This window comes from Cetorhinus maximus, chromosome 8 (assembly GCF_964194155.1).
Source record: "Cetorhinus maximus chromosome 8, sCetMax3.hap1.1, whole genome shotgun sequence".
Lineage (NCBI taxonomy): Eukaryota > Metazoa > Chordata > Chondrichthyes > Lamniformes > Cetorhinidae > Cetorhinus > Cetorhinus maximus.
Genome location: NC_135886.1, coordinates 111007342 through 111019723, shown reverse-complemented (window position 1 = coordinate 111019723; position 12382 = coordinate 111007342). Strand labels below are relative to the sequence as shown.

The window sequence follows — 12382 nt, the reverse complement described above, 5'->3', positions numbered from 1 at the left end:
TATCTCTTAGCATCTCTTTATATTGTTAGCTCCCCATCTGTCTCTTACTCCTCTGCTTTTCTCTGTCCTTTTTCTTTCCCTTCTATATTTTGGATGAGGTGTGGTGAGTGACTTAATGTGCTGCGGTGTAGAAAGGAACCATTAACAGTTGGGGACCAAAACTGCTTTGCCATGCATGTCTTCAGCTAAAATGGCAGTCAGGTTCCAATGACATCATCACATCCTGATTTGCATATTTAAGGCAGGACTCTGCAGAATTGCAGCAGGCATGTGTCTCTCTCTCTCTCTCTCTCTCTCAGAAAATCAGGTTAAGATTGGAATTGATGTGAGGGAGGCGTGGGTAAACTCCACAGGCCATTTTAACTGCACACCCACCCATGTTCTGCCATAAGTGGAGTTACAATTAGCCCAATAGAACTGAGGAAGGTCACTTGGCCCATCATGCCACTACCAGCTCTTTGCCAAAGCAATCAAAAACTAAACTCAATCTTCATTCTCTCTCCAATGCCCTATAATTCATTCTCTTCAACTATGCACCTAGTTTCCTCAAAAGATGGAAATCTCTCTGCTTTAACCAACCACTATGGTAAAGTATTCTGTGTAATGGAATCTCTCCTATCAAGTTGTATTAAATATTGGTTCAGCCTCAACTAGAGTATTGTGTCCAGTTCTGGGCACCACATTTAGGAAGGATGTGAAGGTATTAGGGAGCGTACAGAAAAGATTCACAAGAATGGTTCCAGGGATGAGGAATTTCAGTTACATAGACAGATTGGAGAAGTTGGGACTGTTCTCCTTGGAAAAGAGAAGGTTGAGGGGAGCTTTGAGAGAGATATCCAAAATCATGATGGGACTGCACAGAATAGATAGAAAGAAATTCCTTCTATTGGTTGGATTGAATACCAGAGGGCACGGATTTAAAGTGTTGTGAAACCATGCTGTCAGGAAAACATGCTTTATGCCAAATAATGATTTTTAATCCAATGGCTGGAAAACCAAACTGAACTTTTTAAAGCAAACTTTTTAAAACACAGATTAGAAGTGAGCCTTGAGCTTACTACAAAGATGGTCACCCAATTTGCATCATTGTACTGTCCACGTTGCAACCCACTGCAATGGAGATGCCACATCTGCAAAGACCTGTGACGGTCAATAATCTCAGGAGAATATGAGTGAGACACATATCCTGTCCCCTGTAACAAGGCAATGGGACACTGGCTGAGAGAGAGGATTTCCAGATATGAGTCGATTAAGTTACAAGGGGAATGCATTAGTCACGGCCATGTTTGAATCACTGGGTGACAGCGATGTGACAGGCTCACCCTTTGTGCTTTATTTTCTGTTTTTGTTACAGTAAGCAGGACAAGCAGCTGAGACACTGATGAGAGAAGATGCAAGTGGGGTCCTTCCTTTCTCCCTCTCTCCCCAACCCACTTTGAAAGCTTTCAACCCTGCTCGCTGACTATGACCACCCAGGGATGCCCCTGCTGCTGACAGAGGCTCCTTGAAGGAAATCAACCCAGCACTGCTGTCTCCAGGAGAACAGCTAAATCAGCCATCAACATCTATAAATTGGAAGCATCAGGGCCACTGAGTGAAAGTAGCAAGACCACGGAATTCTGCCTGAATCCAGCCGCGTCACCAAACTACATGCTGTATACCCTTTTTCTTTCTCTGGGGATCTTTTGTAATTCATTCATGAGATGTGGGTGTCGCAGGCTAAGCCAGCATTTATTGCCCATCCCTAATTGCCCTTAAGAAGATGGTGGTGAGCTGCCTTCTTGAACCCCTGCAATCTATTTGGTGTAGGTACACCCACATTGCTGTTACGGAGGGAGTTCCAGGGTTTTGACCCAGTGACAGTAAAGGAAAGGCAATATATTTCCAAGTCAGGATGGTGTGCGGCTTGGAGGGGAACTTCCAGGTGGTACTTTTCCCATGCATCTGCTGCCCTTGTCCTTCTAGATGGTAGTGGTCATAGGTTTGGAAGGTGCAGCCTAAGGAACCTTGGTGAGTTCCTGCAGAGCAACTTGTGGATGATACACACTGCTGCCAGTGTTCATCGGTGATGGAGGGAGTGAATGTTTGTGGATGTGGTGCCAATCAAGCAGGTTGCTTTGTCCTGGATGGTGTCAAGTTTCTTGAGTGTTGTTGGAGCTGCACTCATCCAGGAAAGTGGAGAGTATTACATCACACTCCTGACTTGTGCCCTGTTAATGATGGACAGGCTTTGGGGGGGTCAGGAGATGAGTTACTCGTCGCATGATTCCTAGCCTCTGGCCTGCTCTTGTAGCTACTGTATTTATATAGCTAGTCTAGTTCAGTTTCTGGTCAATGATAACCCCCAGGAAGTTGATAGTGGGGAATTCAGCAATGGCAATGCCATTGAATATCAAGGGACGATGGTTACACTCTCTATTGTTGGAGATGGTCTTTGCCTGGCACATGTGTGGCACAAATGTTACTTGCCACTTGTCAGCCCAAGCCTAGATATTGTCCAGGTCTTGTTACATTTGGGCATGGACTGCTTCAGTTTCAGAGGAGTCAGGAATGGTGCTGAACATTGTGCAATCATCAGCGAACATCCCCACTTCTGACCTTATGATAGAAGGAAGGTCATTGATGAAGCAGCTGACTTGATTAATCTATCCTTTGCACTCTATAACCTACATTCGTTCATGTGTGTGAACTTCAAGTGTCTGGGTGTGTGAAGTTCGAAGCATATTTTTATTATTTTACTTAGATGAGTTTAAGTATAATAAAGCTAATAGCTTTCTTTGTTAAACTCAAGTAAACTTGCCCAATTGGTTCTTTTATGATCACAATGCATAAACAGTTAAACATTCATTTACCTGGCAAGTATATCTTTTTCATGAACAAACCTATTACAGTCAAATGAAAATAGGAAAAAGAGGTGAGCTATTTGACCCCTCCTCACCTGATCGTAACAATGCTTTATATCAAAAAATGACTTTTGAGTTTACTGGCTGGAAACCTTCATTGTTTTTTTTAAGAAGACTAAAGCCACATGCCAGCGACAAGGGTTCACAGTCAATGGTGGCTGCACATTTGCCTCACTGTACCTTCTACATTTCAAAACCATTGAAATAGAGGCAACCTGTCTGCAAATCTGCACCATAAAGAATGGCCTTGAAAGAGTATGAATGGGGGCCATCTTCTATCCCATTAGCAAAAAATCCAGATAATCACCTGGGTACTCAGCAGGGTGGAGACAAGCCATTAGACACAATCACCTTAACAATGGAACCCTGAATGGAAGAGGAATTCCCAGTCATGATCCAATCAAGCTACATTTGGAATACACTAACCATGACCATATTTGGGTCACTGGATAGTTGGAGAGAGAAGTCATGTGACAAGCCAACCTTTTATGTGTTTTAACACCTTTCTATGCAGAACAGGAAAAGCTACTGAAATCTTAAATGGCTTCCTTCCCCCCACCACCACCCCCCTCTCTCTCCCTCTCCCCATTCAACTTGCAAGTTTTGAACCCTGCCTGTTGATTTTGACTATCCAGGTGCTACAGACAGAGATTTTAAAAAGAGCTCAACCTAACACTGTTTTCTCCAGAAGAACAGATAAATTTTCCATCTACCTCTTGTAACCACCTCAACTCTAAAAGCAGCAGGACCTCCTAGTTCAGCCTGATGTCAGCCAAGTCACCAACCTGGAAGAGCCATATACCCCTTTAATTTTACTAGATTCTAAACAGCTTAATCTATCCTCCATCACTCTGTAATCTGTGTGTATGTGTGTGTGTATGTGTGTTGTGTGTGCTTGTGTGAACTTAGAGCGCGTGTGTGAAAGTTGGAGTGTTTTTAAATTATTTTTATGTAGACCAGTTCAATAGAATAAATCTATCCTCTTTTCTTTTTACAAACTCAGGAAAATCTGTCTGATCATGTATTTTATAGTCAGGCATGTAAACAGTTAAAAACTCACAGGATTAGTAAGTATTTCCTTTATAAACAAAAATGCTGCAATCAAATGAGGAAAGGGAAAAGAGGGAGCCATTTGACCCCTTCTCACCTGATAGTAACAAAGATAATTGGCAAAAGAACCAAAGCGACATGAAGCATACAGCAAGTGGTTAGGACCTGGAATGCACTGCCTGAGAGTGTGGTGGAGGCAGATTCAATCATGGATTTCAAAAGGGAACTATATCATTATCTGAAAAGGAAAGATTTGCAGGGCTATGGGGAAAAGGTAGGGGAGTGGCACTGGATGATTTGCTCTTGCAGGGAACTGGCATAGGCACAACAGGCTGAATAGCTTCCTTCTGTGCTGTAACTATTCTATGATTGTATGTTCGTAATGACAGGTTTAAATTGATGGTCTCTCATCACTGACTCCCCAACCAGAGAAAATAGGCTTTCTCTATTCAACATATCCAAACTCCCCTTTTCTGTTGCAGCATAATAATCTCTATTCAATATTGCTTTAGCCTTTTCTGTTGTAGCATTAGTAATCCCAGCATTTCAAGTGCCTCCTCACAAATAGGAGAGAGAAAAGCTCAGGCACATCTAGAAAGAAAATGTTCAGACTCAAAGAAAAATAGTCAGACACACTGACAACTAATTGTTCAGATGTGCAGTGATATGGTAGCTGCAGACACAGTTACACATATAGTGACAGAAAAAAGAAATATGGAGAGTTAGAGAGAAGAGATTCACAAATGCTCACAAGGATATACATGCATAAAGAGTCAGAAAGAGAGAGAATCACAGCCACAACAAGAGACAGGGACTGTTTGTGGTTATTTACTGCTATGGATGAACTTGAGGTATGAATGGAGCAACCCATTGTAGTTGGCTGAAGCCAGTCAAGGTTTGTAGTATAAAAGGTTAACAGATCAGATATGCTAGCATATGATGTAGATGATGATGTACTACTGACATCAGTTAGTCATGTGTTGGACTCTCGAGAGGGAGAGGTTGGAATCATGCCTAGGAGCAATGTGCCTACTCTGTAACTAGTTTAGATATAGTACTAATAAACAAGTGTTAAGCAGATAGCAGAGTATGTCTGCAGTCTATCTACTAATCCCATGCCCAGAGTCCACAGATAGAAGGACCCATCTCAGTGCCAGTGGTTCAGACATTGATGTAAAAAACACATCGGTGTTATCGAAGGAACCACAACTTGAAGGAACCTTTGAAAGGGGTTCGAGAAATTTTGGCTGACGAAGGGGGCACACTGGACAGAGGTAACGATGATCGTACCTGGTGAGCAGCCTCTGCCTTTGCCCCACCTGTTTGACTGCCTCGATGGCCCTCAGAGAGGCCAGCAGGGGTAGTTATGGAAACGTAATTTTCTCCGGTACCAAGCTGCAACAGCTCTTCACAAGGAGACAAAGATTCAAGTTAGTTCCTTTCTTTATGCAGTAGGTCCAGTAACAGATGACGTTCTCTTAAGGCAGGATGTGCAGAAGTCCACTGAGGATTTTGATTCCATTATTAAAGCCTTTGATACCTATTTTAGCCTGAGGCAAAATTTAGTAATTGAACGAGCACGTTTTAACCATCAGTCGCAGAAAGCGAACTTACAAAGTTCTTAGTGGAAGTAAATAGTCTTAATTCAGACTGTTGGTCAGTTACTGTCCAAGTTCAGGTGTTCGATTCTACTTTTAAAATTGATACTGGAGCTGCTGTTAACACATTGATAGACAATCTTGACTGGCTTCAGCCAATGACCCTTCATCCATCTGACATAAAATTACAAGGTCCAAGCAGCATAAATCTTCCAATCAAAGGCAGGATTATTTGCTATAAGGGGTGACAGATCATTGATTCTCTCTATGTTCTTCACGATCAACGTGAGGGGTATAGACAGAGTAAATGCGAGTAGGCTCTTTCCACTTAGATTAGGAGAAATAAACACGAGAGGACATGGCTTTAGGGTGAAAGGGGAAAAGTTTAGGGGGAACATTAGGGGGAACTTCTTCACTCAGAGAGTGGTGAGAGTGTGGAACGAGCTAACATCTGACGTGGTAAATGTGGGCTCACTCTTAAGTTTTAAGAATAAATTAGATAGATACATGGGAGAGGTCTGGAGGGTTATGGACTAGGTGAAGGTCAGTGGGACTAGCGGAATAATATTTCGGCACAGACTAGAAGGGCCAAATGGCCTGTTTTCTGTGCTGTAGTGTTCTATGGTTCTATGGTTCTAACGTACATCCTTATTGAGTGGCGACGTTGGCATACTGCTAGGAATCCTAGAAAAACCAGATGATGCTCATCATTTGAATGACTCACTGTCTTTCATGCAGCAATCTTCAACCTTTTATTTAGGAGCAGTGGAAATTCAGCCTTCAGAAGATGATGAAGTTTATACACTCATCAGTAAGTTCCTTTCTTTCACAGAGACACCATCCACTAGACCCAGGGCAGACATGGAAGTTATGAATCTCTCAGTTCTTCACAAAGTAAGGCCAGATGTGGCAGATACAGAAGGCACTGCGGCAGATGATGACCATCCCCATGAAGATCTATTGGACCTGAATTGACTCTTCCTAGAGAGTGATGAGGAAGAATCCCGTGCAGTACTGAGTGATCTCTCGGAGATGGAAGTCCTAGAGAATGATTCATTTTCATGTTGATGGCTGCCCCTTAAGAAGCTTCTGTTGTCTTTTTAGAAGAATCAGCTGTACTTTTAGTGGCAAAGCAGCATTCAGATCTTAGTTCCACTGACTTTACCAATTTATTGCCTACTTTATCTACTGTTGTTCATGAAGAACCTTCTACAGTGAATGCTTTCCCTGAGTCCAGGTTAGAGTCCATAGAGGATCACACTGTTAAAGAGCTGGGAGTTTCCAGAGGTGGGAATAAATTAGCACCCATACTTCAGTCCAAGCTGAAAGTCTTCTTCCCTTCAGAGCTGGAAGTCAGCACAGAAGCTACGGCAGAACTTCTAGCACTTCTGAAGCCGCAAAATCCTGTACAGCAATATTGTCCCTGAGTTGATTGTCTATAGGAGATTCCTCTAATTCCAGAAGATGAGGCTGTCTTGTCTCCATATTCTGAGCAATTCTTCCCATTGCCCGTAGTGGAGCAACTTCATACAGAGAGAAGTGTGGCTGTCTTACCGCTGCCTACAGAAAGTGGGCGGTCCTTCTGAAATGTTATTGGGAAATCATCTCATTTTTTTCCTGTCAGTCTTACAGGAAGGTGGTTGTTTTATTTTTCCTTTGTACTCTAAATTCCTTGAAATCTCAGATCTTCAATGCCTTTTCAGTCTTTGATACAGCAGAGGAGGGTAGAGCTGTCACAGCCTTTTCTGGAGTTCCTCTCCTGAAGCTTCTTCCCAGAGTCCTTTGAGGGAGCAACAAGTTCCTCAGAATGTCCTGAGTCCTTCTCTACTAGTCCCAGGAGGTCCACAGGTCAATTCACTTCGGTCATCTCTTTTGAGTCAATTTTTTGTTGAAAAGTCTTCATTGTCCTTGCAATTCAATCATTCTGAAACCCAAACTCAGCCTCCAAGCTATGCTGATAACAATACTGATAAATTTTTGTCCTATTCTGCAGATGATGTTGTCCTACCAGATGCAGAAGAAAGCTTTCATGTCTCCAAGACATCTTCCCTAAGGGCCGGGAATACTGTGGGAGATTGAATCCCCTAGGACCCTGACATGGGGAAGGGAAGAGTAGGAGTTAGAGTTGGCTAAAATCAGTAGTTGTAAAAAGGGAGTTACAGAAATGTAATGTAAATAGTTAGAGGCATAGATCAGGATTTTGCCTTCATCTGGCGGGCTTGGCGGGCTTGGCGGGGGTGGGCAGGAGCAGTCGGGAAGCCGGCCGCCGCCCATGATGGGAGCCTGACCGTAATTTCACGCTGGCGGGCCAATTAAGGCCCATCCAGCATGAAATGCGTGCTGCAGCACTCAGCGCTGCCTGTGTGTGGGGGGAGGAGGGTGAGCGGGGAACTTTACGCATGCTCACAGGTACACGCAGGAAAAGCTCCCTGAGAGCTGCCTCACGGAGCTGAAAATATAAAAAACTTAAAATAAAGTATTTAAAATGATTTAAAAAAACATGCCCCCTCATGTGACTCTGTCACATGCACAGGGGCATGTTAGGAATTAGTATGAAATTTTTGTTTAATGATGGATCGAAACCTCATCCCACCCATGGATGTGATTTCCCCAAAAATGCAAAGGCCGCTTGGCCTTTTCGCCTGCCCGCCAACCGTAAGGTTGGACAGGCAGCGAAAAATTTAATTTAATTAGATTTTTAATGGCTTTAATAGGCCTTTTAATTGTTGGTGGGCATGCTGCCAACTCCCTCATGTGCCTGCCATCCAAAACATCGCACGAGCGCGCGATGACGTCAGGACACCCGCCCGACATCATCGCGCGTCATTTTACATTCACTCAGGTAGGGCACGCACCTGCCTAACAAGCAAAAATTTCTGCCCATAGTTTCAAGTTTTGTTAAAAAGTAGGATAGCATATCTCAAGAGAAATGTAGTATCAAGGGTTAACAGATGGGATATGCTAATATATGACATAGATGATGATGTACTACTGACATGAGTCAGTTGTGTGTTGAATTCTCAAGCGAGAGGGTGGAATCATGCCTAGAAGCAACATGCCTATTCTGTAACCTGTTTGGATATGGTACTAATGGACAATTGTTGAGCAGACACCGGAGTATATCTACAGACTGTCTAAGAACCAAGTCCGCGCATAGCATCCAAGTTAGAAGGACCCATCTCAGAACACCCATGACCTGCTTACAGAACATGAAAATGAAATCATATTAATCCAGGTCTATATCATTTTTGCTCAAACTAATTTAAGTGCACCCAACCCTGTATATCACATCTTTTAGGTTAAAATAAAACTTCCAAGGTGCTTTGGAGAGACATAACGGGAAGATTGACATTACGCACCTGATCTGTATCATCAACTGATGTTAAGGGTAACCTTAACCTTTGACCTTGAGCTTCATTTTCCTGTGCAACTTCAATAGTATCGTTTGGTTGAATTTCACACTTTTGATCAGTAGTTACATCTGGGATATCAACAGTCTCATTACAATGGACACCAACATTTGGAGCTTGACAATTTGCCACTTCCTCAGGGACCTTCAGTCCATCACACGAGAAAGAAACAGGAGTGAAGGAGTCAAGTAGTTCAGAGTTGCATCTCCTTGCAGAAATTTCGGCCCTTGTTACTTCATGTAAATATCTGCTTTCTGATGAGCTGGATTGACTGAGAGGGGTATACACCCCAGAGTCTGAGGCGAGAGAAGACTGCGATAGAAGGATACATTTTCCATTTCCAGTTTCTGGGATAATGGGAACTGCCTGAAGATCATGCTTATGACAGCTAGATTTAGCCTCAGGGGGCTCCTCAAACTGTGAATAGACATCAGAAAAGTTCCTTTGTTTACTTGCTCTGCTAATTAATTTAACAACTTTGCTGAAATCAATGACTTGTGACAAGTTTTTCCTATCTTTTATCCTACTGGATTTGTCTGAATGGTTTTGATCACATTCCTGTTTAATAGATGCAGAGTCAACTAATCTGTCTGAGTTTTGGCCATTGTAATCTGTTTTCTCACTAGCGGTGCCTGCATTTAGCTTCTTTTTTAGTGACATTTTTTTCAAGTAATTTAAAATGTTTGTTTTTCTACTCTTTTTACACTCTTGTGGGATTTTAATGTATTTACTGCTTGTGTCCTCTGGAAGAACAGTTATGGAATTGTAACAACTTGTAATACTTGGGTCAAATGTTCTTCTCTTTGAACCTTTGAAATACATTTGTACATTCTTCCACCTTTGGTTAACCTCCTGGGATTCTGCATCTTCAATGCTAATAGTCTCCAGAGCACTGCTAATTAGGTTTACATCTCCAGCTGTGTCAAAGTCTTGTAGATCCCCTGCGAATGTATGCCTAAATGTTCTTTTATCCAGCGCTTGTTTAGATGTCAAAACACCATTTGGTATCTCTCCCTTATCTCGACGCCAGATATTAGAGGTTCTGAGCCTCGAATTTCTGGAAAATCGAAGCCTGAAGAATTCTGTTGACTTGAGTCTTTTGAGCGATCTCAGTCTGTCTAGGAAGGACAACTTGGATTTTTGTTTGGAAGTCTCTCTGAAAACAATCAATGAACATGGTCTTTTCTTGAAACTGAAAGATCTGCTTCTTTTGAAAAGTGAATTGAAAAATATACCCATTCTGGACTTCTCTTCTGCATCACTGCTGCCATCGCCATCAGTGAATTCGGGCTGGTAAGGATTGGAATCGTAGAACTTCATCTCTTTCCTGTTTTCTGTATTGCAAAAAATATGAGAATCTGTCTTAACGCATCTGTTCACAATGCAATCTGGGTCATTTGAATTGTTGATTGCATTTTCCATAGTCTCATTCTCTTTCTATGGCCTTCAGATTTGGTCGCACTTTATTGATCTTTGTAACTCCTGGAACCATTTCGTGTTCAAAATATTCAATGCTTGAAAATGTCAGAATGCCTGCAGAACGAAAACAATCAATTGGTTTGAAATGGTGCACAGTAAGAGAATAAGCTCCATCAATTTAGCAACTAAATTCTTAAAACAGAACTAATCGTACATGAGAGAAAGAAAAACTTAATGAAGACCTCATAGTTTTATTAGTATTCTCCAGACTCCAAATGATCTGATTATTTTTATTGACTCATTAGTGATCACAAGCTCTATCTAAAGATTCCCTTTTAATTTTAATACTGCCCAACTAGCCAACACCTGAACTTATCTAATGATCTAGGCTGACACATCAGTGGAAAGGCTGAATTGTTGGATGATCCGGCCATAATATGAGAAACTAAGGTTCAGTGGAAATGAAAATTAGTTGGTTCCGCCAAAGATAACTGTGTTCCTGCACCATTAGTGTCCGTGCCTTCAGTTGCCTAGGATCTATGCTCTGGAATACCCTTCCTACACCACTCTGCCTCTCTACCTCACTTTCCTTATTTGACACACTACTTAAAACCTACTTCTTTGACCAAACTTTTGGTAATCCGACCTAATGAGCCAGATCTTTGCTCCTGAGGTGGGTACTTTGAGTCGGGAAATTTCCCGGCTCAGCGCACCTGCCTCAGGGCAGGAGGGGGAGTAGAGGTGGGGCCGGGTGCAGGATGGAATTGGTTCGTTGCCCCAAGGCACCAGGTAGAGGCAGCCACAGGGCTGCTGAGTGCCAAGGTGGGCTCATTAAAAAGCACATGTTGGTTTTTCCAGATTTAGTCCCAGTTGTTTTGTTAAATATTAGGCCCTCACTCCCTCACCCCTCACACCCCCTCAGCCTCCTACCCAATTTTCATGCCCAGCTCATGCCAACCAATGCCCCCCACCCACCTCCAACACTCAACATCAACCCATGCTCACTACCCACTCCCAATGGCTCCTCATACACTCCATGCCAACTCATGCCCCCACCAATCTGCATGGCTGCTTATAGCCCCTATACCAACTTAGTGCCAATTCATGTCAACCCATACCACCCACACTCCACCCTTGGGCCTTACATGCTCCATGCCAACCTATGCACCCCACCCATGGCCCTTTGGCCTTATGCTCTTCATGCCAATTCACCCAGTATCCACCATAGGCAGACATCAGAGCCATGCTGAGATGAAAGAAAATAACATTCTAAATATCTATTAAAAAGTTCTTCATGTAAAAACAGCCCCATTCATGAAAGCCCATTCAATACATTTAAATAATCTCAAGTACTTAATCTCTTATAAAAACAAACATTGTATTCATAACCCCACATCAATGACAGCTAATCCTTTAATAAGCTTCTTGACCTGCCATTCTAAATATGAACTTACAGCCCCCTCCCCCATTTTGATAATGATAGGTTGTGGAAAGCAATCAAGCATTAATAATGCTATAATGATAACACCTTGGGTTATGTCAACAAACAGCTATTGAAACTGCTAGGACAAGTTTACATCAACTCACAAACACGGGCAGGCAGTTTTTTTTTTCTTTTTTTAAAGGACAGGGGATTTAAATAATTTGACAGCTTGACAATTCTACATAACTCATCCACCATTCATGAGTATTTATCTCTCCACCATAAAGCAGTGGAACACATATTGTGGGTTGAGGCCATTCCTGGAGTGAAAATCATGTCTGCTCATCCTGTGCACTGAGTTTAATTAGCTCAGCTGATTTGTATAATTTGCGCCTGTATGCTTCACGACCCACCCCCTTTCTCCTACTGGCAAAAATGGGACCTGTCAGAAATGGAGGTGGGACATCTGGTTCCAGATCCCGTTAGCCATTTTTAAATGTCAGAGGAGTCTCCATGACTCTACAAAAATCTGTTCCAATACCTCCTTGTGTGGTTTGTTTTATAATGCTCCTATTAATC

The 12382-nt window shown here is 42.5% G+C and overlaps 1 protein-coding gene across 4 annotated transcripts in view; it reads right to left on the bottom strand.

Annotated features, from left to right (window-relative positions):
• Nucleotides 1-12382, bottom strand: part of arhgef9a (Cdc42 guanine nucleotide exchange factor (GEF) 9a) — a 404937-nt gene that overhangs the window by 381346 nt on the left and 11209 nt on the right. For 3 of the 4 annotated variants that reach the window (XM_078547438.1, XM_078547439.1, XM_078547440.1), the window contains exon 2: nt 8911-10494. The exons of the other annotated variant lie outside the window; for it this stretch is intronic. In XM_078547438.1, coding sequence (XP_078403564.1) covers nt 8911-10383 — 1473 coding nt within the window. In that variant the 5' untranslated portion in view covers nt 10384-10494. The remainder of the gene's footprint in view (nt 1-8910; nt 10495-12382) is intronic. 4 annotated transcript variants of the gene reach the window in all.